Source organism: Saccostrea cucullata, unplaced genomic scaffold (assembly GCF_032062105.1).
Source record: "Saccostrea cucullata isolate Sc308-1 unplaced genomic scaffold, CSIRO_AGI_Scuc_v1 ctg433, whole genome shotgun sequence".
Taxonomy (NCBI): Eukaryota; Metazoa; Mollusca; class Bivalvia; order Ostreida; family Ostreidae; genus Saccostrea; species Saccostrea cuccullata.
This window is the reverse complement of record NW_026924543.1, coordinates 20,330-47,842: the sequence shown is the minus strand read 5'-3', so window position 1 is coordinate 47,842 and position 27,513 is coordinate 20,330. Positions and strand designations below refer to the sequence as shown.

General features: G+C 34.3%; 1 protein-coding gene across 3 annotated transcripts in view; it reads left to right on the top strand.

The window, feature by feature from the left end:
* Positions 1-3,638: 3,638 nt before the first annotated feature.
* LOC134266682 (leucine zipper putative tumor suppressor 2 homolog) overlaps positions 3,639-27,513 on the top strand; it is a 28,143-nt gene continuing 4,268 nt past the window's right edge. Inside the window, exons 1-4 of one of the 3 annotated variants that reach the window (XM_062748900.1) lie at positions 3,639-3,712; positions 5,357-5,589; positions 6,170-6,251; positions 17,361-17,968. In XM_062748900.1, coding sequence (XP_062604884.1) covers positions 17,372-17,968 — 597 coding nt within the window. In that variant the 5' untranslated portion in view covers positions 3,639-3,712; positions 5,357-5,589; positions 6,170-6,251; positions 17,361-17,371. Of the gene's footprint in view, positions 3,713-5,356; positions 5,590-6,169; positions 6,252-7,403; positions 7,575-12,880; positions 13,075-17,360; positions 17,969-27,513 lie in introns of those variants that run through there. The other 2 variants (XM_062748899.1, XM_062748901.1) reach the window with 2 other exon arrangements.

Below are 27,513 nucleotides of genomic sequence, written 5' to 3'. Positions count from 1 at the left end.
TGAATCTACTACTTCACACAAAGATGGCTTATGATCTGAATGTGTGTTATGATCTTGAGCCAAGGTCATTTAAGTTCAAGGTCACTGAAAAGAAAAATTTCATAATTCATGTATGGTCCATATCTTGCTTACGGATAAACTTGGTAAGTTCCTATTTCACACAAAGATTCCCAATGACCTAAGGGTGTGTCATGACCTTGACCCAAGGTCATCTGTGCAAGTTCAAGGTCATTGAAAGAAAAAATTCATAATTCATGTTTGGTACTTAACTCTCTTATGGAAAAAACTTCGGTAAGTTTCTGTTTTACACACAAAGATTGCTTATGTCTTGAGGGTGTTTCATGACCTTGACCCAAGGTCATTTGTGCAAGTTTAAGGTCACTGAAAGGAATTTTTTCATAAATTGTGCCTGGTCCATATCTTTCTTATGGATAAACTTGGAGGATTCCTTATTTACACAAAGATTGCTTATGACCTGAGGGTGTGTCATGACTTTGACCCAAAGTCATTTGTGCAGGTTCAAGGACACAGACATAAAAAATCATAATTTTGTCTGGCCCATATCTGTCTTATGGATAAATGTGGTGAGTTCCCATTTTACACAAAGATTGCTTATGACCTGAGGTTGTGTCATGACTTTGAACCAAAGTCATTTATGCAAGTTCAAGGTCACTGACAGAAAAAGTTCATAACAATTTCTGTCTGGTCTGTATCTTTAGTTTTCATTTTATTATTAGGCTGCACCTACGTTTTATTCATAAAAATATAATGAGCAATTACATTTGCACTAAAAATGTTTTAGCATTTCTCTCTTCTCTTAGATCCATAAAATATTCATGATTTGGCACCTCTGAAAAACTCAGCAGGGGGGGGGGGGTTATTTTGTCCCTTTTGGACAGTTCTAGTTGGATTTTTTTTTTACAATATAAATTTGTTGACTGAGTTTGCAGGCAATGACACAAGCAGGAAACAGCCTAAGGCTGGATGTCTTATTCTCTCAGATTGTTATAAAGGAGGATTTTTTTATTTAAAAAAATATAATCCTCTTCTTCAAAAATAAAATAAATCTTGATTATTATCTTGAATGCAATGGGGACCAGAAATAACTTTGTTTTAATTTTTTAAAGTTAAATTATAAGGTGACTTCAAACTTAAAATTTAACATACATATATTATCCAAGGTTTTTAAATTGTAGATATCAATCTAGGCATAAGCTCAACTTAATGCTTTTTTAGCTGACCTGAGCCGAAGGCTCAAGTAAGCTTTTCTGATCAAAATTTGTCTGTTGTCTGTCGTCGTTGTCGTTGTCTTGGTAAACTTTTCACATTTTCATCTTCTTCTCAAGAACCACTGGGCCAATTTCAACCAAACTTGCTACAAAGTATCCTTGGGTAAAGGGGATTCAAGTTTGTCCAAATGAAGGGTCACGCCCTTTTCCAAGGGGAGATAATTATGAATTTGAGAAAAATTATTGCCATTTTTAAAAGATCTTCTTCTCAAGAACCACTGGGCCAGGAAAGATGAAACTCATGTGGAATCATCCTCAGGTAGTGTAGATTCAAATTTGTTCATATCATGACCCCCGGGGGTAGGGTGGGGCCAAAATGGCCGATCAAAGATTTACATAGGAAATATAAATTGGAAAAATCTTTGGAAATCTTCTTCTCAAAAACCAATGGGCCAGGAAAGATGAAACTCATGTGGAATCATCCTCAGATAGTGTAGATTCAAATTTGTTCAAATCATGACCCCCAGGGGTAGGGTGGGGCCAAAATGGCCGATCAAAGATTTACATAGGAATATATAGGAAAAATCTTTTAAAATCTTCTTCTCAAGAACCACTGGGCCAGGAAAGATGAAACTCATGTGGAATCATCCTCAGATAGTGTAGATTCAAGTTTGTTCAAATCATGACCCCCGGGGGTAGGGTGGGGCCAAAATGGCCGATCAAAGATTTACATAGGAGTATATAGGAAAAATCTTTAAAAATCTTCTTATCAAGAATCACAGGGCCAGGAAAGATGAAACTCATGTGGAATCATCCTCAGATAGTGTAGATTCAAGTTTGTTCAAATCATGACCCCCGGGGGTAGGGTGGGGCCAAATGGGCTGATCAAAGCTTTACCTAGGAGTATATAGGAAAAATCTTTAAAAATCTTCTTCTCAAGAACCACTGAGCCAGGAAAGATGAAACTCAAGTGGAATCATCCTCATGTAGTGTAGATTCAAGTTTGTTCAAATCATGACCCCCGGGGGTAGGGTGGGGCCAAAATGGCCGATCAAAGTTTTACATAGGAAATATAGGAAAAATCTTTAAGAATCTTCTTCTCAAGAACCACTGGGCCAGGAAAGATGAAACTCATATGGATTCATCCTCAGATAGTGTAGATTCAAGTTTGTTCAAATCATGACCCCCGGGGGTAGCGTGGGGCCAAAATGGCTGATCAAAGCTTTACCTAGGAGTATATAGGAAAAATCTTTAAAAATCTTCTTCTCAAGAACCATTTAGACAAGAAAAATGAAACTCATGTGAAATTATCCTCAGGTAGTGTAGATTCAAGTTTGTTCAAATCATGACCCCCGGGTAGGGTGGGGCCAAAATGGCCGACCAAAAATTAATTCTCATAGGAATATACAGGGAAACCTTTTAAAATCTTCTTTTCAAGTACTTCAAAGCCATGATTAGTAATATTTATGTAGAATTATCCTCAGGTAGTGTAACAGTACTGTAGATTCAAGTTTGTCCAAATCATGATATGTGCTTTTTCCTAGCTGATGTGCTCAGGTGAGCGCTGTGGCCCCTGGGCCTCTTGTTTTTAAAATACCCTTTTCCTTATTTTAATTTTACTATTTTTCTTACAGATGAGATTTGATCTTTCTTTCACATTTCTACAGTTTTGTATAAATTAAGTTAATGTTTTAACACAAAATAGTGAAAAGCTGAGAATGAAATTCAGATACAATATGTAGCTTAAGTTCTATCAGATAAAACTGGGTTGAGATAGCATAGTGAAAAAGTTCATGGTTAATGACACAAATGGTATATTTAGCCTTTTTCATTATAATCATCTCTCTAGTTACCATTCTTCACAAAGATATTCTCTTGTCATGTTTTTAATCATAAAAACCTCAGTAGGTTGACAAATTGTTAAAAGGACTTTAAGGTCAGAGATCAAAATGGCATCATATTAAAATCTCTCATTGACATCATTTACGAAGATTTCCCCAGATTACTTTGGTTTTCCATTATAGTGACAATTACGGTCTGTACTTCATGACATGAAATCAGTCCTAGGGAGCTGTGCGGCTTGAAAATCAGCTAGATCATCTTGTCAATCACAGTGTGTTCAAAATGAGATCAAACGAAGGAAAACTAATTACACAATGTCAGCCTTTGTGCACATTCTCTTTTGTTTGAATTTTTTTTTAAGAAAAGGGAGATGTTTTTGTAGAGAGGAAAAAAAAGAGTAAATAGGCTATTCAAGCAAAGTGCATGTGGCCTGTATAGAAATAATGCTTCTTTTCAGTTAATTGATAAATAAACTGCACACAAATGTTTAGGCAGTTGTGTAGTTTTTAAAAGTTATTTTATTTCACAGAAGTGTTGCATGCTATCTGTTATATTGACAGATGGCACTAGGAGGTTTTAATTGACTGAATTTGCCAAAATGAAGTCATCTGGAAAAAGCAGTTATTTGATTACGCCATTTGGTAAGTGTCATTTTAGTGACTAATTTGATCAATCATGTTTATTTCTTGTATGTTAATATTTTTTTTAATTGCTTTACAATGCATGTTAAGTCTCTGTAATTCATTTTCTTATGCTTACATAATTGATCAAGTTTTGCTACTTTGATCATTACATATGCGACACATAATAATCAAATAAAATTACATAGTATAAATTTCAAAATGTAACAGTAATAACTTTGCACTTGAAATTTATAAAGAAAAAAAAAACTACTTTGACATAAACCTCCAACCATGCACTTTTGCAGCAAATTTTCATTTGTATATTTTGATTTACATTTTTGTGATTTCACACAAATCAGTTTTAGTCCATAAATTTTAATGTTCACACAAATTGTATGTACCAATTTCCCCTCTTAACTTTTATTTAATGTCATTATTATAATATTTATATGCTTACATGAATAATATACATGTAAAATATATGCTTTGTCTTTGAAATTTATTGCGTACTCGTAAACCTTATTTTTTGCCTGGTAAACTTATTAGTTTGAACCTCAATCTGTCCGTCTTTTATTGCGCCATCACCGAGTGTGCAAACCTCAAACTGATGACTGGTGTGTCAAAATAACTGATCTATCCTTGTAAGCATGCAAACTTCTGTGTCTTTGATCAAGGATTTGGGAAAAAATTTCATTAAAAAGTTTATGACAAAGGATTTATGAACTGTTTATTAGAAGGATCGAGCTTGCTACTGATCAAGGGACAACAACTTTAAAAAAACTCTATAATTGGTAAGTGACTCTTGAAAACAAATAAATTTAGAGATTCTTGGATTTGTAATTGAAAAAAATTATGAATGGCACTAATGGATTTCTGAATTTACAGCTAAATTAACTTAGGTTTTAGTTAATTAATTTACAAGCATCAGAGTAGCTATATTTCTTATTATCAAAGATAATGGATAGGTAGAAAAAAATGAAAGCTGAAATAATGAACATTAATTAAAAAAAGTATAACTTAGTTTCATCCGACATCCATTACGAAAGTGTTACTAGTAAATGCTAATCTAGAAGACACATATATTACTATAGAGGAAGATTGATCGATAGCCTTGTTTTATGGGCTTCAGAAATAACTTTTATAGAAAATCATATTGCTTTTTTTACTTGAAGAAAATTTAGAGAGAAAAAAATCTTTATAAGCATTTATCTTTTTCTAAAAGGGTAAAAAAAAAAGTGTAGTATTTACGACAAGACAGGCCATTGTTAAAGGGAGCCATAATGGTTACAGAGGAAAGAGAAGGGTGAATGAGAAATCTTAATTTGAATGTCTGGGACTTCCTCATTTGAATATTAAATAGCTCTTCAGAAGATGGATGGTGTGTACTTTTGAGTTTAAAATGCAGTTTTCTGCCTTTGATATCTGCTTTATCCTCGTTGCTCAAGCGTGAACGCCAACCCTTGGTTGATCTGAGCTATCGCAAGACAATTTTTTCGTAATTTTATGCTCACTTTGGTCTCTGAATCTTGTACATATGGCAGGGGTAAGATTAAATCTCATTCCTAGTATCCCTAGGTGTGGGCCAGGACACTTGTTTTGTTGACAGGTTTTAAGGATATATTAATGATTTCTAATTTGACCGATCATTGTGTGTATTGATAGGTGACAGAATCAGCCAGAAGGCCACTGTATACCCAACAACGATAAAGGTCCTACGACGTGACCAGGTACAAGTTCGGTCAACCATGCCACGGGCCCTTAGGACCTAAATCTGTTAAAAGATGGACACTTTACGTGCAAGTTTTTGAGGGTGGACTGCTTGAAAATAACTGTCACTTGACTGGATTTAACAAAGAAGTGAACAGAGAAAAGTATTATTTTGTAAAAATAGAGCTGTAAGTATATGCTTATTATCAAAGATGGAACCCCTAATTTGAAAAATTTTGAATTTAAAAGGCCCTAATTATATTTCTCTTGATAGTAAATTTTCTAATAGGCCAATTAGTTGTAAGATTTATGATACATGTCTTATATGAGAATGCGACAGGATTTGGGCATCAGACACCTGTAATTTAAAATCACAGGTAAGTATTAATTTTGGTGTTGATATTCGCTAATGATAAAGATGTGTGATCACTTCAAAATCACAATGTGACATGTCTTCTCAACTTAAAACTTCTGTACACTGGTTCGGAGGCCCTATTTTCTCAAAAACCATCGGCAGGTTTTTGTATACAATATAAAGTTTATCATGGATCTATAGACCTTTATATAAATGGATGCATTCTTGGCAACTTAGCAGTCACTGGATATTTACATATACATTTCACAGCCTAAATGTATATTTCAATACCTAAATATATTGCCTTCATTTATTATGTGGGTGTCAGATTAGAGTTTTTCAAAAGATTCTATCATAAGCGATATTATGTTTCTCTTTTCTTGGTCGTTCTCATGTCTGCTCTTTCTGTTTAGGAGTTTAACTTGGGAGTTGGCAGGTCTGAGTTTGACATGAAAGACTAGACTTCTTGTGACAAGTTGAAATTCTCACTCCAAGGTAGGTCTCTCTCTATTTTTTTTTTACTGAATATTAACTTTGTTGATGAGAAACTGGAACGGTTTACTTTTGAATTTAAGAATTGGTACGGTGGGTTGCAAATGTACAGGGACCTTTTATGGAGTAATTCTTTGTATATGCTAAAATGGTGAGGGGCATCCCGGTCTGACTAAAGCCAGACCCTACTATTTCACTTCGTTAGTCTGACTAAGTGAAATAGTAGGGGCTGGCTTTAGTCAGACTGGGGGCATCCCAACCAAATATACTGTAGAAGCAGAAATATTCGTGGGGTATTAAATTTTGTTCATTTCGTTCTTAACAATTATCAATGAAAATAAATCCCACAGGAAATTTTTCTATGGCTATATTTTCATTGGTTAAATTTCGAAACAATGAAATTTTATATTGACGAAATGTTTTTAGATGACAAATCAACTAAATATAATGCCCATGAAAATTTGTGTTCCTACAGTACTTAAAGTTACTTCTAACACTACATGTACTCATACAAAGAAAAGAAAAAATTCTTAGTAAAATACAGTGAAGCAATGTTAACATGAAACCAGTAATCCAGATGATTCATCTTCCAATAAATTTTGTGGGGAGTCTAATTTATTCATATATACAAATTATAAAAAGTATGTTTCAGTAATTTGGGTGCTTCATTAATCCAGACAATTTGCTCATGAATACAGGGGTCTAGATTAACAAGGGTTGACAACTTCAATTTTAAATCTTTTCTAAATTCAACTTCAAATTTCTCCCACCTGATCCCACTGCAAATGTAGTAAAGTCTAATGTTGGACTGTTTCAGAAATGGAATGCATTTCCTTTAAACAAGAGACTGAGCATGAAACACTAACCTTTTTAATATTTGTCTGACATCATGAGAACTACATTCCTTGTTGTAAAGTTAATCATAGAGTGAGATTTAGCCTTGTTACAGTTGATTTATATACAGTTTATATATCATATTGTCAACTGCCTCCCTTGTGTTCATTAACTAAACAGCTGGTTGGTTAAGCTTGCTGAGTGATGACAAGGTTAGCTCTGCAGGTCAGGGTTGGCCTGTTTGTTTGTTTGTACAAGTAGACCTACCACTACCAATCTACCATCTGTTTTATGATACAGATCTGTGATTCACATCATAATCTCTGAGGCTTTCCCTTCACTGCACTGGCTGCAGTTTTGTCATGGAAACAAATTACCGCTATAATTACAAATGCAGGCTGGGTAAAAATTCAGTAATAACTTTCGAAGATTGCTGAGATGAGGTTGTTTTTTGGAAGGATGCAAAGTGCTAAAACTTTTTCGCTTTCGAAGGTGAGCTGTAATTTTCTTTTTTTTATCGAAAGGTTTATTTTTACCAGAAAATGCAATCAACGTTCTGTATTTTATAGATGTTTGGGATTATTGCAAGTGGCATATTCTTGGCTTTGGGGGGAGAAAGTGATTTTTCCATGTAATATACCTTATCTTTTTTTCTCTGGAAATAAAGCAATTTGTGATAAAAGATAAAATACTTGGCAGAAAATAATTTCAGCAATAAATTCCTTTTTATCAACGGCTTGTTATAGCCAGGGGTAATGACCAAAACCACATAATGTCTGAAAAATGTAAATATATGTAGAAAACGACAAGAATTTGATCTAGCCACTTATGGAGAAAATAAATGAAAAAAGGGCCTTTACATTAATAACCAGTAACTTGACAAACTGTAAAAATAGAGGGGGAATGACCAGACATTGATTAAATAATAGGAATCCTTCACAAAAAAAGTCCATTGGTGGTACCTAGACACAGTGTTGCATTACAGACATTTCACAGACTCACTAACCCAGTAGATGAGGAGTCAACCACCGATTAACTTTAGAATAAGGCATTTGTAAGATTTAATGGATTCAGAAAGAGATTACTGGGGTCTAGGGTTCTTCAATTTTCCAGGTAATAGTTCACTGGTGGTCTCTTTTTCTTTGTCCTCATCAAAGTTATGCCCCTTTAGTGAACAAAAAAAATTATAGGGTTGTTGAATGTGGGAAAAAATGACACAAGGTATACAGTATTCAAATGAGAGAAAAAAATTCAAGGAGATATCTTGTGCTAAAATTTATGCAAAATACATGCAAGATTAATAAGATGGAAATAAAAATTATGTTAATGTAAACATCATAATAACTTATAATTACTCATAACAGTGTAATTTTTCCTAGCATGCAGACATTCCTTTAATTTATGAATAAAGGAATTGTATTTATGGTAGGAAATAGGATTGATTGATTGTATGTATGTTATTTAATGTCCCTCTCAAGAAAATTACTCTCATATGGAGATGCCACCACTTGCCTGTGGAGAGCTACACATTTTGTCTGCACTCAGGGTCATTGAGCAGTGAGGGATCTTTTTCATGGCAGCACCAACTGCCACATGGGACCTCAGTTTATACGGTCTTATCCGAAAAGGACGGGTCTCCACGTTGAACCTGCGACTAAGGATCAACTCCTTACTTCGTGACTCTAGAGCAGACACTTTAACAATGCGCCATGAGGGCGACGTAAGAAATAGATCTTACTTACTGGGTAGCTATATATAAGCTCTCTCTCTCTCTATAAATATATATTTATATGTAAAGGGTACATAAAAAAGTAAAAGCTGAATATCTATTAAAGATATGAAAGATTTTTGTGGCTTAAGTTTGACTCATAAAACCTTTAAATTAATTTTTTATATGTTGCAATTATTTGGCAGAGCAAGGAAAAATGAAGCATTACAGAACCAGTATTATGAAAATAAATACTACATTTTCTGATGAAAGAAAGTGGGATGCAGTTTTGTTGATGAATAACGTCAGTGATTGCTAAGGGGATATTTGGTTGCAGGAACTGTTTGGCTCAATTTGCTAATATATCTCCAATTAATTTTACAGAAGCACATGTATTAAAGCCTTGCAAAACATAATATGTTAATCAAAAATAAAAACTTCTCAAGGCTTTATATAAGCTGAGAATGAAAGTCAACAGACTTTAATTAAACCTTTAGCCTGAATTGACACTGTCTTTGTCAGCGGTTCATGTTCTGTTGATTCAGAACAGTTTGGTCTGATTTCGGTACTGTGAGATGACTTGCACTGGATTTGCGTATTTTAGATTTTAATTACTGATTAAAATGTCGCCTGATTTTTTGGGTATTTATAAAAGTCTGGCTATTAAATCTGCAGAATAAACAGCTCTGTATTGCTTGTGTACACAGTTGTTGAATGGGCTGATTAAGGAAGCACTTTTACCATTCATTCTTATACAACTCTTTGATCCTGCCTTATAGGATCAAGACTTAGGCCCCGTTCTCTACCAAGCAAAAAAGGACTTTGATTACACAATATTTTATGCCTTTTAAAGATGATAGAGAGATCACATAGAGTGAAGTCTCAGATTGAAGGCATATGATAATATTTTATTTGCACTTTTACAAATTTGGTATAATGGTACTAATGTTACGATTATCGCTCTCAAGATGGTGTAGACTCAGATGTTTGTGATATGTGCATTAAAGGGAGTTTAATTGATTCAGGTTTGTGATAAAAATAATTTGAAAATTAAAAAAAGAAAGGAATTAAATAATTTTTGTTTGCATGTAATTCTGTATTCAATTGTACATGTATTAAATACTTCAGAGTTGCATGACCCTGCTAAATTGTAGCTGCCTTGTTGTCTTCTTGCATTCAACATCAAACAAAATAATTACGACATGTACATGTATTTGTTGGTATATGATTTTGCTTTTTTCCCTTCAGTTTTGGAAAGTTGAATTTGTACATGTTAACCTAACATGTCTTCAGCATGTAAATATGATGTTTTAATATATGATATTTTCTTTTTTTTTTGGAATTCATTTATTGCGAGCAAATATATATTTTTCCACTTATAATATCCTCAGCATCCAGTATCTATATTTTTTTATTATATAAAAGGGAAAATGTAATTTATGATTTATATTGATGTCTTAAGATATCAATCTTTAAATTCTCAAGTCCTTTTTCTGTACCTTTAAAGTTAACCATTATTGAAATATCGTAACACATATAATAATATTGGTATAAATTCGTAATTCTTTGCATAAACTGTTTAAAACACGATGAAAATACCTAGTAAGGAACCCTATGGAATATTGTCCAAGTGTTTGATTTGGCACTTTATTGCCTTGTGTTTGGCCAACTAACATTTATTTATTACTTGTGTAAAGAAGGAGTTTATTAAACTTTTAAAAAAAAGAATCAGGTGCTCTCGGGGGACAAATTAACAGGGAAGGAAATGTCTTAGCAGTTGATTATTGTTGCCAAAGATTTCAATATCAAAGTGGACAAAAGGCAGTGTTTACAACTCAGTGTTTGCTTTAAATATTTATCATCTCAGCCCAGGCTATGTGTCAGATTTTCTGGCTTCTTTTAGCATTATTTGGCTATCTATCACCTTTTCATGCAGTTGGGGGATTTTCCTGCTTTTGTAATCTTGTGTAGCTTTTATCTCTGAACCTTTTTAGAAAAATCCTGTCTTGAAGTGTCTTCAGCTTTTTCACCTTTCAATTTCCGGAGAGTGAGACGTGAAATAACATTTTTTTGAACTGTGCCTTTATGAACAGAATCTAATAACGCAGACAGATTAATTTTATGGGTATTTTTTTTTTTTAGTTTACTGTCATTAAATGATGTCCACTGTCCAGCCCTCTGCTTTGATGGGCATGAATCTAAATTTGATCCGAGCTCCATTGTCATGGGTCATGCACTAATCAGCTCTGTCCAGACTACTATCAGACGTAGCCCTTACAAAAGATTTACCCAGGATTATAGAAAAAGATTAGGCTCAGCAGGGCTCTAACTTCTGTTTACTTTGACACCCTTAACCAAGTGTTGTTTTTTTTTTCTTTTACTTTTGGACTGTTATCAGATAAAGTCCAAGTATTATATAGTGTTATATATCAGGAATATACTTACAGAAACTTTGTCTGAAGTGGAAGTCCAGTTTCAGATTTGGCAAAAAGTGACAGGAGAAAATTAAGAACTTCTGAATATTTCTTGTGGGAAAATTAACTGTGCCTCTGGAGAAAGTGGTTTTTTTTTTGAAGTTGTCATTCATTTTTTTCCTACTTGAATTTTTCATTGAAGTTTTCTCTAATTTTTTCCCTACTTGAACTTTTACAAAGTCAGCAAATTTATTTTTGTCAAAAAAGTCCTTGAATTTTAGCTGTCAAACTTTTCTCTAGAAGTGTTCTTAGAAGACTGTGATTTTGATTCAAGATTCTTAGACTGGGTGGCCGACCTATTGTGTATTATACTCAGCAGTGATGAAGTAACTCTTTTAAATGCGTACAGATCTTTTAACTTTAACTGGATATTTATTTCGTTTTTGCTGTACGTCCAAGGAATTTGTTTTATTGAGTACTCTTGATACCTGGAAATCGGAGAAGACTGAAGATCCACCTGGAGAAATGGATGTACACCTGGGAATCACACCTGAGTCGTTGTCCTGGAAACCGTACACTTTTTTTTAGGTGACATACGGGATTACATTTTTGAACAGTTGTAAGACAATCTAACTAAAAAGACACTCATCCACGACAGTTAGGTTAATTTAAACTTCGCTGAGAGAAAATCTTTGCTATTTCTTCAGATGTTTCTTGTAGACACAGGTATGGTATTTGTCAATTTTAAATTTTGTTTTTTCGAATGTTAACTATATGTTTCTGTGGGGGCCTGAAATTGGTTTCTCAAGTTTAATTCACAAGATTTTTTTCTAATCATTTCTAGATCTTGTGATGTTAAATTTAGCATGACATCATTAAATCTGATCTAATTAATCATGGCCATCTTCCCTTTAATGGAATGACAAAAAGAAAAAGTGGCTTCCCATTAAGATCTTATATCTTCTGAATTTACGAGCCAGTTGTAATGTTAAAGATGTAAGATGTTTCTCATACCTGCGCAAAATTTCTTTACAACTGTCATCATTATGCATTTTAATTTTACCCCCAGAATTTAATGCTACAAGACTCTTTGACTACACTGGAAGGTAATATTAAACTGGGATGTTTTCTTCACAAAGGGAGTGTATAACCCTGTGGTTTGAGGTATAAAACAGTTTTTGCGTGAATTATTGCGTTGGCTGGTTTCTGAATTCCTCGATTATTTCTCTCCACTAACCGTTGTTCGAGACTTGATATTTTTTTCTTAGCCCATCAGGTGGCCATTAAATAACAATATCGACATCATACACTTAGGCTGCATTTTGTCATCCTATAATTTAATGGCTATACTTTGATAGGAAAATTAAAGGTACCCAGGTAGCCTTTAACTATTTGGTACTTCTAAAGTGCTTCACCCCTCATTCTAAAGAAAGAAAGATTAAAGGAAAGCAAAATTGTTACAAAGCATTGTTCCTGTTGAGGAAAAAAGAGAAACTTGTGTGAAGATAAATTTTTTTTGGAAGCTGCGAGCTGAGTCTTTTGACAATCTCCTGGTTTAAAGTGAACTGTTCCAGCTAACTGACACTAAGGGTAAATATCGTTCTGTTTATCTTTGGAATATTCCAATTTGTGGGAGGTGCATGTCAAGGGGGCTCGCAGGAAAACTCTTGATGTGCAGGGAGAGGAAAAAAATGTCTGATTTTATCAGAAAATTCAGTTCCTGTGTTTCTTTGGGAAAATAAATGCTGCAGGCAGTGGCCTATTGAATTCTGAGCTTTAAGAGAAGGACATGTGAATGTTTTCTTGTGGATGTGATAAAGAGGGAGAATTGTTAGGATTTTCTGTGCAATGTTCTTCATTACATGCATGGGTATGTTTTCAGTTTGTGTTGTTTTTTCTACACACGGAAACATTTAAATTCCTCTTTCTCCGTCTAGAAGGAAACAAAACTGCAATTTTAAAGCTTATATAATTTTTAAAAATTAGCACAAACTAATTGAAAAATTTTATAATTGATAATGAAAATTCCAGCTGATAATTAAATTTCTTGTATAATGAATGTACTTTAATTTCATTTTACAAACTTATGTAAGTGACACCTAAAATGAGTTTCATTGCTATCTGCCTACATATCTCTCAGTTGCATGTTTTGGTGTGGTATATTAGCTCCATTTTTGTTTTTTATCTTTTAGACATGTTAAACCTTTAATTTTCCAGTCAGCCCTGTCTTTGTTTAAATCAATACTGAGGGGTTATAGTGTTACATTCCATCAAATGGTTGAAAGACAAGGTGAAGTCTTTCTTTAATGAGTTGTCAGTGTGCAATTCATAAGAGGCATTGAAGTGTCTTTATCTCAAGACCGGGTAAACTCAAATACATTCAAGATTGTGTTTATAGTTTAATTTCATTCAGGAGTGGGAGATGGGAATTTCAAACCCACATGAATTATTAATATTGTTGATAAGATTTAAGTTTGTTTTTAGCAGATTATTATAAATATGCATAAATAAATAAACAAATATTAACGATACATGAATCCTTGCACATATGTATGCTGTGAAAATTGTCTATGCTGTGAAAATAGTCTACCACATTGTTTGAATTTCACCTTTAGTACATGCAGAGCAATAGCCCTTGTAAAGACTCAGAAATTGCATGATATGTCCTTTTTGTTCACAGCAGAGTCCCGCAGATATTTCTTGAGAAGATGTGCTTTAATTCTTCTGCAATCCAAATGCTGATATAGTGTCAGACTTGTACTTCATACAGTAAAGAGATATTACACATTTCCTAGAACATGGGTTATTTTTCCATTCTGTATAATTAACAGATAAAGAGAGCTGAACCTCTCCTATGCTCACTATAGTACATGTACAGTATTAGATATTTCAAGATGTAAAACTGACTTAGACTGAATTAAGAAGATGAAAAAAGTACAGACTTTTATCAAAATAAAAAAAAGAAGTTTTTCCCTATACTGAATATTATTTGTGATTTCAGTCTGTCGCAGTTTAGTTTAAGAAATTCACCTTCAGAGTCCTATAGTCGGCTAGTTGTCTTCTTGTTTAGACTGTCTTTTCTTTCAGCCCTGCCTCTCTCTTTTTGTTCTGTACCTTTTTCCTTTTCGTGACACTGTGGAGTTATTCAACTAATGAGCTACCCTCGTGTTGTAATGACAGAGAACAGTGCAATTATCAAAAGTTCTTATGCTTTAATAACAGGCTAGACCTTCACTCACTTCATGGTATTCTGACTCCGAATATAAGAAAAAAGAGAAATTAGAACAAAAAAAAAGTCTATACAAAAACGAGGGAAGATGTACATCATATTCAAATTTCTGAAAACAGTTTGCACTGGTTTCACTTTTTTGGATAGCATTTCACCTGCTCAATTTATCACACTGACAGCTGATCTGCTGGTGTTATCCAGAGAAATCCGTCGGAATGTCACTCGGATGTAAAGGTAGACTGGTACTGCCGAATATATCAAGATCAGATACCAGTTTATAAACTCTTCCAATTATTCATCGTAGGTAACTGGATCACCATAAATGATGGGTACAACTTCCGAAACATAAGTTCTTTGTTGCTCTGTGACTTCATTTATGTTTATTTTGTGTGTTTTTCATTTATTGTCCATAATTCAAGCAAAAGTAATTTCGTTCTTGTGGATATTTGTATATGCTATTTGGTGTAATGTATATATTTATGATACTCTGTTATTAGTATCATTGCGTTACCCGTTAGTTTCCGGTTTTTGAGCAGAATGTGTAACTGATATGACATGCTATCTTTTGATAAACGCACTTAAAAACCTCACAGAATTATAAAAAATTTAAACATTTAATGAGGAATATTCTGAACTTTGGTCAGCTGCCAAAGGAATTTGTTAAAATTCAGAAAGAAAATCCTGGATAGCAGTTATTGAGTTAGGCGTCTTCATTGGCAAGTCTCTATATTGAGTTCTGTGTAGATTTCTGGTGAATATCTGGTGTTCTGTTCTATAATTAACCACGTAGCATATAATTCTTAGAATTCTTGTACAGTCTTTTGCCCAAGAGAGTGATAGTTATATTGCTCGAGAAACGCATAACTTTCAGAAAGAAACCTGTTTTGTATTGTGATATAGATTCGGTGCCATACTTTCTTTTCTCTCATCTCATGATGGCTAAATCTAGAAACAAGTTCTTTTTCATAGCTGGCAAGTATGGTGTTGAAATTCCAGTCCCTTGGTAACAACAAACAGATGCCCCTCGCAGGGGTCTGAGGTCATGTGACCTGGTAGGCAAGCCAAACAGTAATTACTACATACTGAGTTCATTTTTCTTTCATTATAGAACCATGTCTGCATGTTTTTCCACTTGAATGAAACAGGAAATGCATAAAATTGAAGGGGAAAAAATCCAGATTTTCATCATGTTTTTCTCTGCCCCAGGGGGTGTTATGATAACTATGTTAATTCAGTAATGTGATATTTTGGGAAGGAAACAGGGAAAATGTTACACTTATTAGCAGGACAGGAAACAGGTCTTTGAAGAGTTCAGTTTTTACTTTTTTTACACAAGTTTCAAGTGTTTACTTAATTTCTGACATGCTGGAGACTTTTCCCACAGTATGTTTAACAACAGGTGTTGCAAGATACTAAATTTATATAGTTTGACCATCCAGAATTTCAATTTCAGTCAATTGAATTTGTATCATATTCTACATAGCTGAGGTAGCATATTTGGAAAATGATAGCAGCATAAATTGTATCAAAGTATAAATGCAAAGTAGTATAATTTTAAACCATGAGTGTAACTTTTTTTCATCCTGCACATGTAAAGTCATAAAGGCAGACCTTGATGAATGAAAATTGTGTCAAAGGCTCAAAGTCAGGGAATAAATTTATCATTTGAGATGAACAACTTCACTGGATAGTATTTTATTTCATGTATCAGCTGATCTTGCTGCCTGTAAGTTAGATATTAATATTATACATCAACATGTTTGAAGCTTTGACATATGTTACTGCTCTGAGATTTAGTTGCAGATTGAGATATAACAGTGTTGCCCAGCGTGATGATCAGTTGCATGATGCAGAGGAAGGTTTTGTTACAAATTGCTAAAATGCACACAATTCGTAGTATTCATATCAACAAATATTGTGCCTCTCAAAAAGGATCATCTTAATAAATGGCACTGATGTGCTGTCCTGCCAAGTCACATTGCATAAATGAGAATGCCACCTAATTATTTTCTGTCTGGATACCAGTAGTCTCCCTTTGATGGTGTTTTTATTACCTCCCCTTACTGTCTGATCCTAATGTACATTAGCCTACTCTAGTTTCATGCCATTGGAGGTGTGATGTATGGTAATCATTTTCATAATGGCCTCTTCGTCCCTTGGGTCCACTTCTGAAGCTTGCCGATTCTGGCGATTATTTTCATGGTTACTTGATACTTATTAATACAGTCCCTGTAGACTTTCTGCACTATTCTTTCTCCCTCATTATGCCTCTCCTCACTACTTTTATGTCATATATACACTTAAAATCGCTTCTCCTACATCTGAGGTAAATTTATGTGTAAATGTTAGACATATTTTTCATTTCAGGATGAGGTAATTAAGAAATTATTTATTTATGTCACTCGAGCAGTGATCTGTAAACAATTTTGAATGAAAAATGAGGTTTTTAATTAATTAAGCTAATTAGAAAGTCATGCATTTTGCTGATGAATTATAAAAATTATCAATTCAGTACCAGGTTTTTGCTGACAATTGGGTTTACACACGCCTTTTGTTTTCCTCAGGATCAGTGTTAAATGGATCATTGAAATGGAATTTATTCAGTGTGATCAAAATTGAACTCTGTGTAAATATAGTTACCAGTGTGGTGTACTATTGACATTATACACATTATTTAGCTCATTATTTTGATTCCACTCATCTCTCTGACATATGGTGTGTCATTCGGTAAATGGCCACTCTATGTACATGATGCTAATGGCTCACTTTCTCCTGCTGTAAGTTACATTCATCTGCCTGGCATAAATCGTTATCTTTTTTCAGCAGATGTTGTACAAGGACTTTCCAAATATTATTTCTGAATAATTTTTTTGTGTTTCAGTTCAAAAGTGTTTTTATGTTAAATAATTTTTTCCGTTCTTTTTCAGCTGCGGAATAAATGGTTGCAATGACGAATCGTAGCTATTCCAGCTCAGATCTGGGTGTGTCGGATAGAGACTTCTCCCCTCGTCTACATCACCTTTATTCCCCACTCTCAAACTACTCCAATATTTCCCATGATGCCTCATACTCGGGAAGTCACAATGGTGGATTCCACGATCTCTCAGTCTCGGAGCATGAATTTGCTTCACCAAGACACGACGCCATTTCTATAGGACAACCTGATCATAAATCTAGTGACTATGATGACTATTCTCATATTCACTTTCCGAGTAGAAAAGCCAGGGGTGGTGCTCCGGATCCACCCCTCAGAACAAGTAGTGTGATGTCCTTCAACTCTGACTACATGCAAAGGTCATACCCTTGCAACAACCAGCAGTATTATAGCCATCGCAGCAATAGTAATCAGCACAATTATAGCCAAACCAGAAGGAAGACCTGGACTCCTTCTCAAATAAAGAAAGAAATGACAGGAGGACTTCATGGGAATCTGACCCATGGTCATCTGCTGCCTGAAGGTCACGAGGTCAGAAGGTCGGAGGACAACGAGGTTGGACCCCCAAAGCTGGCTCCTTTCAGTGGAATGCTATCAAAAGTAAGTTTTAATTTATATTGTGCAGCTAATTAGAAGTTTCTTTGATGAATTTAGTCCAAAATATCACATCCATCTTCAAATGACAAATATGAAAATCTTACCCTTACCTTTATTTGTTAGGAACAAAATATTTTAGTTTTCTCATTTATTATGATTTTTTGGAGTTTAATTTTTCTTAAGTTAATGAAGGAAAGAAATGCTTCAACTTTCATACAATCAAATTAAAAGATAAGTAGCGTGAAATTAATGGCCATTTTCACGCCTGTTTGGAATACATGTACCTGAGGAGGTGTGCATGTATCAGCAGACATTATACTGGGATTATTGGCCGCCACCCAAAGGTAGATAAGGAGCTGTGTTTTAGTCATCAATCTAGCCATCAAACTGAAATTATTTATATACTGGCAAACACAAAATGGAAAAGCTCCAGGTTGGAACAGAAAGTACGTTTTATATAAAGTCTGCCTGTCTTCCCCTCATTTATACCATCTGTAAAATTTCTGGGTGGCATTACATCACCAAGATGTAATAGTCGTGAAAGTAAACACCACTGACCCGCATGAACTGCATTATGGATAAAACAAGTAGAAAGGTAAACAATTATTGAATGGGGTTAGCTCAATTGATGTAGCGATTCAATCCACACCTCATCTGAAAAATCACAGCTTTTTTCTGGTGTCCAAATATTTCCTTTGTGGGACAAAGGAAAAACCTGATTGCTGTCCCCCAGGGCCGGCTTGAAGTTTTGGGACCTGATCATTGCAGGTCCTGGGTCCCCTCTAGATATGACAATCAGATTAAAACTAAACAAACAAAAGATAAAAACAGTAAAATTCCCCTTCAGATAGAACCAGATTATAAGGCCATCTGACTTCCTGCGACTGGGGTGGGAAGGTGGGAATTTACTTTGTATGGTGACTTCAGAGAGGCCACTAGTGTATGGTGTACCCTATTCTATATGGTGGCACCTCTATGTTGAATCCAGCCACATCTAAATACTAAAGATGTTTTATTCAGTGTAATTGGCTTGCTGATTCAGCATGTTACATGTTTATGTAAGTATAGACTTAAGTGCACATAAGTATCTGTTGACAGTTGATTTTGAGATTATAAAAGGGTTCAACAACATCTGTCAGGTACTGATGTTGAGGATTGTATACAGTTTACCACATTTTTCATGTCTCAGGCATTGTGTAACTACAGGTACAATTAAATAATGTCCTTTTGGTTGAATGGTGTTGTGTAACTACTAAAAACGTCCTTTTGGTTGCATGGTCTGTCTGAAATTTAAATGCTTTCTCTCTATACAATGGATAATGTAAAATCACATATTTTCGTGGTGTCAAATTTTCCAGTTTTAAGGAAAAAATATTGGTTTTTCAGAGTTTTCGAAAACCAAATATTTCTATCAGTCATTTGGACTGATGACTTAATGCCTTCTACCAGTCCAAAGCATATTCTATCAGTCCGAATAAATTTAGAATAGACAGTGTATATTTCATGATGTTCAAAATAAAAGGCATTGAATTTGTTAATCATTTCTTCTTTGGGGATTCTGGGACTTGATTTTTTTAGTCATAATGCATATGAAATTTTTGAATTTTGAGGTGGTCATAAATTCATGGGTTATTCCATGCCTCGAAAACAATGAAAATTAACCCCCAACCCCAACCCCAACTCCACAAAAAATTAGTGATTTCACAGTATACGTGTGTAGAAAAAAAGGACTTTTAATGAAATATAATTTTAGCTATATATGCTTCTTGAATTCAGTCATTTTGTGATGGTCATGTGGAACAGCTTGTCTGCCTGCACTGCTGAATGCAGTTTATCAGATATTATGTCCATTATCATAGAAAATTGGGTGGCATTTGGGATAATCTGTGATTTTTGACTCAATTATAATCTCTGTCATGCCTAGTATTTAAGCCCTCTTTTCCCTGGCACATCTGGCCTGGCTATTTGCATAATGAATTCTGTGATAACCTGTATTAATTACGCAACACAGAGAAGATAACATGCCCATCAGGTCAGAAAAATTCCCCTTTAGCCGTCAATGTGTTATCTTGATTGAAAAAACATGCGGAATAATTAACGACCCTCATTATCCACCTTTTAATGTTGTGAAGTGGTTCTCTTTATTTGGGGAAACTGTGTATTGAAATGATATGCTCCTAAGTGTGAACCCTGCATTCCAGTGCTGACAAGAATTAGATTTGTTCATTAGCGCACGGCTTGTTAATGATGGAGTGCAAGTAAAATTAGGTCCAGGTTAAATCTGTTTATGTGTGTTTGTGTCAAAACAGTTTATTACATCAAACATTTGCAAGACTTGTATGTGTGTAAACTCGGATGAACGTCTGGATGCCTTTTAAGTAGTCTAGATGCACCTGAATGTTTTTTGACATAAATGTACCATATTATTAAGAGATTTTCATTTTCCAAGGTCAGTCATAGTCTAGCTGTCATTAATTTTGTTCCTTTAAGTATTCATATGATGTTCACCAAATTAGTTTTCAACTTCTATGATTTATTTTAAAATTGATTTATGTCTGAATTGATAATTTAAACTTTTTAGTTTCGTGAAATAGAAATTAATATAGAATTTTGGGGGTTCAATAGAGTTGTCCCCCTTGAAGTCTTATTTTTTGTTGTTTTCACTCAATATATCTTCTAAAATTTTCTTTGGTACTTTACAAACTCTTTAATGGTTTTTGATTTAAAACATCTTTTGTATGCATGGCGAAAGGATTTCTGCTCCAAATAAAACCAGGCACCAGTTTTCTATCCTTTTTGTGTTTTTTAACAGACACCTATCAAGTTTCACACATCTTTATTACAAATAATTGACTACTTACCCCAGGATAAAGGAAATCTCCATTTATTTTGTATTATTAAATAGCAAAAAGTCAGAGGTGTTCTGGTCATAAATAACCATTCTCATTGTTTGAAAATGCTTTTCTGATCCACAAATTTTAATTCTTCCAAAAAGGAGGATGAAATTTATGGAAGGGATTTACGAGGCTTTTGGGAGGTTCCGATGACCCGGGGGCATTTTTCCTGTTTTCTGTCTCAGTCTGATGGGTGAGTGTCAATGGATTATCCTTTTAATCACTTTTTTTGTTCTGCTAATCTGTAATTAAGCCATATAAATGCTGTCAAGATTTGGTAAGTCAATCACCCTTGAGTTAAGAGAACTGTTATTCCTCAGTGCTAATTTGTTGGTTTATTGAGTGCTGTCAGGATTACGACATATCTTTACTGAGGTGCTAGGTGCTTATAAAGTCAAGCTATTGAAAGAAAACAGTTTAAAGTAATTAAATGACTTCAAAGTTCATACTATAGTGTATAATACTGGCTTGTTGTGGGGTTTGATCATTTTTTGGTTGAATCCATATTTTTCATAATTTTCTTAGTTGAGTTAGATCTCAATATAATTAAGTGATAAATGAAGGTTCTACAAATTATGATAGAATAGAACAAGGTAGATGTCTATGAATTTACTAATAAATATTTTTTTCCCCAAAACTAGTAAAAAAAACAAATTCCCATGAAAGAAACCACAATAAGTGGGCTAGCCTTTTGAGAGGCAAAAAATATGGAAAAATCAGGCAGAGTCCCAAAATACTAGTATTATTTTAACAAATATAAAAACATCTAGATTTAAGGTTGCATGACTACGACAGATAAAGTTTCCTTTAGAATAATTCTTGCAGAATTATATGAATTTTAAAATATAATCTGTATATACACATTGTTTTCTTAATATTTCCTACTTATATTGTTCTGATATGTAAAAATAGATAAATCTGGCCGCGTTCCATGCTTATTGATGGATGATTAAGACAGGAAGAATTTAAAAGAAGTTTGTCATGCACACATATATACGTATATTTGATAATTTAAAAATATTTATCTCACCGTGTGGTGATAATACTGCATTATGAGATTATTTAGGAGGTGTAATTTATAGGTATAGCACCATGAGTCCCGTGTCTCACCATGATACCTTTGTGGTCCCACAGACAGACACAGGTATAATTGTCAGGCAGACAGAATTGTTAGGTAGACATCTCCTAATACCCTAGATTAAAAGACTACACGAAATATTATACATGTTTGTGATAAGTAAGAACACAAAAAATTAGTACTGTATAGAATTCTTGTTTGTCTGTGTAGTTTTTATTGGAGACAATTTTATGTAGTGTGAATACGGCCTTAAATGTGAATACGGCCTTAATGTATTCTTATTTTAGTTTAATGTCCTCAAAGGCCAGAAGTTGGATTTTGATAATGGAGGATTAATTACCTCACTTCTCCCCTACCCCTCCCTCCTTGCATACATTATTCCAAAATGGCTCAGAACATTTTTTGTTGGATTTTGATGGTCTTGCAGCTAATGGGTTTCAGTACATCATTTTGTTGATTTGAGAGGAAATAAGATTGAAGCAAGAGTTTTGTTGATTGTCACCTGTAGTTTGCATTTAAGCTTTGTCATGGCTCTGCTTTTTTAATCTATTTCAGGTTAATGGAAAGATCGAGCTCTTAAAAAAGTATAATTTTATGAGTATCAGTAGATATGAAGAGATAAAAGGGTTAATTTTAGAAGAATTTGAATGATACAGAAAGTTTTCATTGAGAATAGTGAAGTTTTAATGGTTTCTGAGGTGTGAAGTTGGAATGTCATGTAAAGATTGGTGGTTGAGATGTATCGATAATGGACTAGTAAAAAGAACAGGAAATACTGTCAATGTTATCTCTCAAGATCATCAAAATGTTAGAAATCTTAAATAAATTGTCTTTTCCCCAAAATACCCCTTTTACAAGCATTGCAAGAATAGATTCTTCAACTCAAGCATATCCATAAAATTGTCACAACAGGTTTATAACAATAATAGACAAGGCTGTATAATATTTCCATTTTTTCTAGACCATATATTATGATTTACTGTTTAGAGTGTTTTTTGTTGGCTTGTGGCTTTTACAAGAAGCAATAGAACTGATTACAAAAAAAAATAGAAATGCAATTTCCCACTGACTCAAATTTCCCCCTCTTGGTCATTCATTTGAAATTTCAGACTTGTTTAATGTTTTGTATGAAAAACGCCTTTGTATCTGCTCACACAAGATAAGATGGTTCTCAAGATTTATGAATTTTGTTTACACATGAGATTTATAATTATGTCGAGTAAATGACCTAGTTATGATTAAAGTTTTAATTGGCAGGGTTCCATTTTTGACGGGTATTGTGTGGGTGGGTGGGGCATTGTCAGTCTGGGTGTAATCTTCAGGGGGATCTTTGATGATTCAAACACAGGTGACCCCCCTAAAGGACAGTTTATACTTTTATAAAATTGACTCAATACCAGATGTTCACTAATAGGTCATAGATATATCACTGTCATTTGGCAAGAAGTCACCATTTAGTTGAAGGTTTTTTTTCAAATGGAGATTTTTCAGGTAGACACCAACAATAATTTTACACAGGTACGTCTTAAAATTTTTTTTTGTACAGGTAACAAAAAGTGTAAAATATTTCTCTTTTTGTCGTTTTGACTGGAAAATACTGGTATTTATGTTAGGTGTGGATAGGCTTTGGATGAAAATAACAAAAGTATGATTGGCAAACGGTTTAGAGAAATAAAAAGATTTTATCACTTGTAAGCTCTCTAGACAAAAAGGCATCTGTTTTGGGGAGAGTATATGTACTTTTTGTGAGATTTATGATAAAACTTTAATGCGCCATAAATTTTGATTCGATCAGAGAAGGTATATATATACGACGCTAACGAGAGTCAAGTGTTGTCAATAAAAGGGGTGGAGACAGCTCCAATACAATGTCATAATTTGTCTGATTTTATAGATTTATGACTTGGTGTAAGTGAGAGATTTCTCTCGACTGCATTATAAGTTTACACATTAAAGGACCTCTGTTCCCCATTGTTTAGTGCGCCATCACCTTTCTTTGGGCAACTCCTAGGTAATTCAGGGGAGCAGTAAGAACTCTCGAGCCGAGGTTGTTACAGAAAAGTAAGAGCCCTCAATCGGAGACGCACCACATAAATATTGCCTTCTCATCAGATAATGAACGGTTTCATGGGTATATCCGGCAAGTTTGACAAAAAGTGTCCTCGATTGCTGGCGAGACTGTGACAATTATACAGGGAACTTGCAGTAAATTGCATGGTGGGAGAAAAACATTCCTGTCCCAAATAACTGCTTTTATGTGACTGCCAAGAGGACAAAACGTAAACAGGGGAAGGATTAAACAGTCTGTCAATATAAACCCCTGATCAGCTATAATTGGGTTGCCAGTGTCAGAAAAACCTAGGTATTACCTAATCTTACTTCTGGACTAAAGGTGGTCATTACAGCCTTAAACTCTGAACAGCTGATGGGATATTTACTCCAGGTGAATTTTATCAGACCCATATCAAAGGAAAGTGTGAGAATCCATCCAACCCCTATCATTGACACTTGATATATCGAGAGAAAAGAGCAAGAAATCGAGGCATAACTTCCCCCTAGAGCCCATGGAATTCCTCTTACAGGTGTATGTAGGTAAAAATTGTGTGTCATGATGAGGAATGTAGGTAATAGGGCTTAGGTGACGGTGTACACATCATAAAGACACAAAAGCCTCCATTAACGAGGGTCCACGCTATCCAGCCTGCTCTATGGCTCTGTAGGATTAGTTGTGATAAGACAGCTGGCTCGAGCCACAGACTGTCAACACAGAAGAGTTCCATCTGGCCCTGTGCTGACCTCTAGTGGAGACAATATGGAGGAGGAGGACGGAGGATACTGCACACTGTCTCCTACTTCTGAGGTAATTTAAGGGGGTAGGGTCCAGTTTTAGGTCTGAGGGATAATTTTGTGCAGGTCTACAGGTGATGGTGCACCTATAAACCTATTGGTACTTCTGTTGGTCTGCAATTTAATTTTCTTCTTTACTGTGTGTTACAGATTTACTTTTGGAATGTGTGTTGTATATTTATTTGATTAATAATGGAGAAAGATGCACCTTGGTGTTTACTGTCAGTTGATTCAACCATGCAAATTATTCAAGGTTTAAAAGTTACTTTTGCATTTAAAGGGGAAAAATATTAAAAATTTTATTACTGTCTGCAGTTTCAGATGTATAGTATTGCACAGTCATTTAAAACTTTAAGGCATATATTGTGACTTGTTAGAAGATAATTTCACTTTTATAACTTAAAAAATGTTGCTAGTTTCAGTTTATTGGAGGATTTTTTACGCAGATGAATTTTTATTTGATTATACAAAACAATTAGTTAGTACTGTTAATGTCATTTTTCGTGTGTCCATGTAAACATAAATTGAAATATTTAGTTAAAGGTCGTTGGTCTTTTCTGCTGCAGCTGTGGATGACTAAAATGGCAGGATAGTTATTATAAGCCAGCTGTTGTTTTGGAAAAAAAAGAAATTTAAAAGCAATCATCATAAAAAAAGGGTTTAATCTCCATATCAGGGCTTCAAAAAAATCTTTTTATTCACTATGAAAGCAAATGAAGATTTTGTGTTCCCTTAGAGAATTCAGGCGGAACTGTTGATGAATGAGTATTTTATATTAAGATCATGCAAATTGTGGTACATGAAAGGTAGTATTTAGCCTAAGTCAGTGCTTGGCAGTATCTTCAATACACATGTAGGTAATTTCTTTGATGTGGAAAGTCCTGATTCATTCAGCTGCAGGACATATTGCACACTTCCTACACCACTGTTACAGCAGTTCCTTATACAATAGGAAAAACAGTGGGTAGGGAACATGATGAATACAAAATCTTAGTAATTTAGAAATATAGGTGTGAATTTGGTGAGTTTTTAGAAATAGTCATTTAATCTGAAGTTAATGAAGCCTTAAATGCGAAAGTATGACCGAATCCGTTGAGTGTAAAATGTGGGTTACATGATTGTCTTTAAATGTTGTGCATTTACAGCTCAATTTAAGAATGGAGAGGGTGGTATATTATCAATGCAAGATTTTTTTACCATTTTTGTTCTAATTTTATGTGTTCTTTGTCTATTTTTACCTGTAAAAATCAATTAGTGACACACTGTGTACACTGAAAACTGTCAAGCACTGAAATCTCTCATACATTGATCTATGGATGCTAACTAACCCAATTGTCTGAAACTTCTTATTAAATAATTGAGTTAAAACATTGTGTTCAAGAATGACCAGGCCAAGTATTGATTGTGTGACCAGGGTATAATCCGGTATATCCCGTACCCTGAAATCATAACATTCAGACTCAATTAAGTGTTTGTCTCATTGATTACTCCGGTATGCAGGTCCAGTGTGTGTCATATGGATCAATGATAGACCCAGAATTGATCCTGAATTTATATTAATTCAGGTATCATTTGAAGCCATAATGCCATAAAAAATCAATTTTCACCTCCATTGACAGGAGAGTTTTTTTGCAACAAAAAAAGGAGAGGTGGCAGATGCCTTGCTTCTGCTTTCAGTGGCCTGTCTCAGTGTCTGAATTTTGTTGTCAAACACGGGGCTTAATTTTGGGGAGTTAAATCGGATTGTTTGGGGTATATCTACCTGACTGTATGTTTCATTATACCTGAGTGACCCTCATTATCTCTTGGTTAATATTTACAACAAGACAATCACAGGTAAGTAATACTTGGACACGTAATCCGATTTCATTTTGTCAACATTCGCTATACAATGTATGATTCGAGGGGGGTAGATATTTCTCAAGTGGATATTGTCAAGACTCTTGATGTTGTAAAATTTCACTAATGAGTATGTATATACATACATGAAGGAGACATTCTTGAATATTTTAAGTGGTCGAAAAGGCTCTGGAAGGTTATAAGTGTTGGATGGAAAATGAAAAAGTCAACTGAATTATTATTGGTGGGGGGTGTCAACAGACAATGTATCTTTGCATTGGCACATAATAACTTTATATGGTTGCGTTTCCTAAAAAGATTGAATTTTTCTTCATTTAGTATAATCAAGCATTTAGGAGTGGGGAAAACATACGTTTGACCGATTTCTTTGGGCAGTTGTTCCATGTACTTGAGGCCCCTTTCACCTTTCTAACAGTTTTTTGATGGGTTTGATAATTTTGGGATGGATAATGATTTTTTTCCTTTTAATTTTTTTTTTTTTTTGGCCTTGACAATGATGTATGAGAATTTAATTGAATTCTGGGTCACTTACCATGTGCAGGCACCTGCATTCCCCATTTGAAAAAAACACGACAATTTTCAATTTCTATGCCATCATCCAAGAGGAAACAGTTAGCATTAGAAGCCATTATTATCTGCGGCTTATATAGCCTTGCTTTCAATTAAAATTTTTTTTTGCTTTTGTCCATGATTTATGAGTTTTTTTTTCCTTTTGAAAATTGATCATTTTTACTACATACATTTTATGTTTGTCATCTCCAGTTACAGTTTTTAGCTCATTTATTTGATTTTTTTCTCTTTAGATTTTTTATGTCATCACATTACATAATTGATTTAATAAGGTGTTAGGTGATCCGACCGAAAGTGCA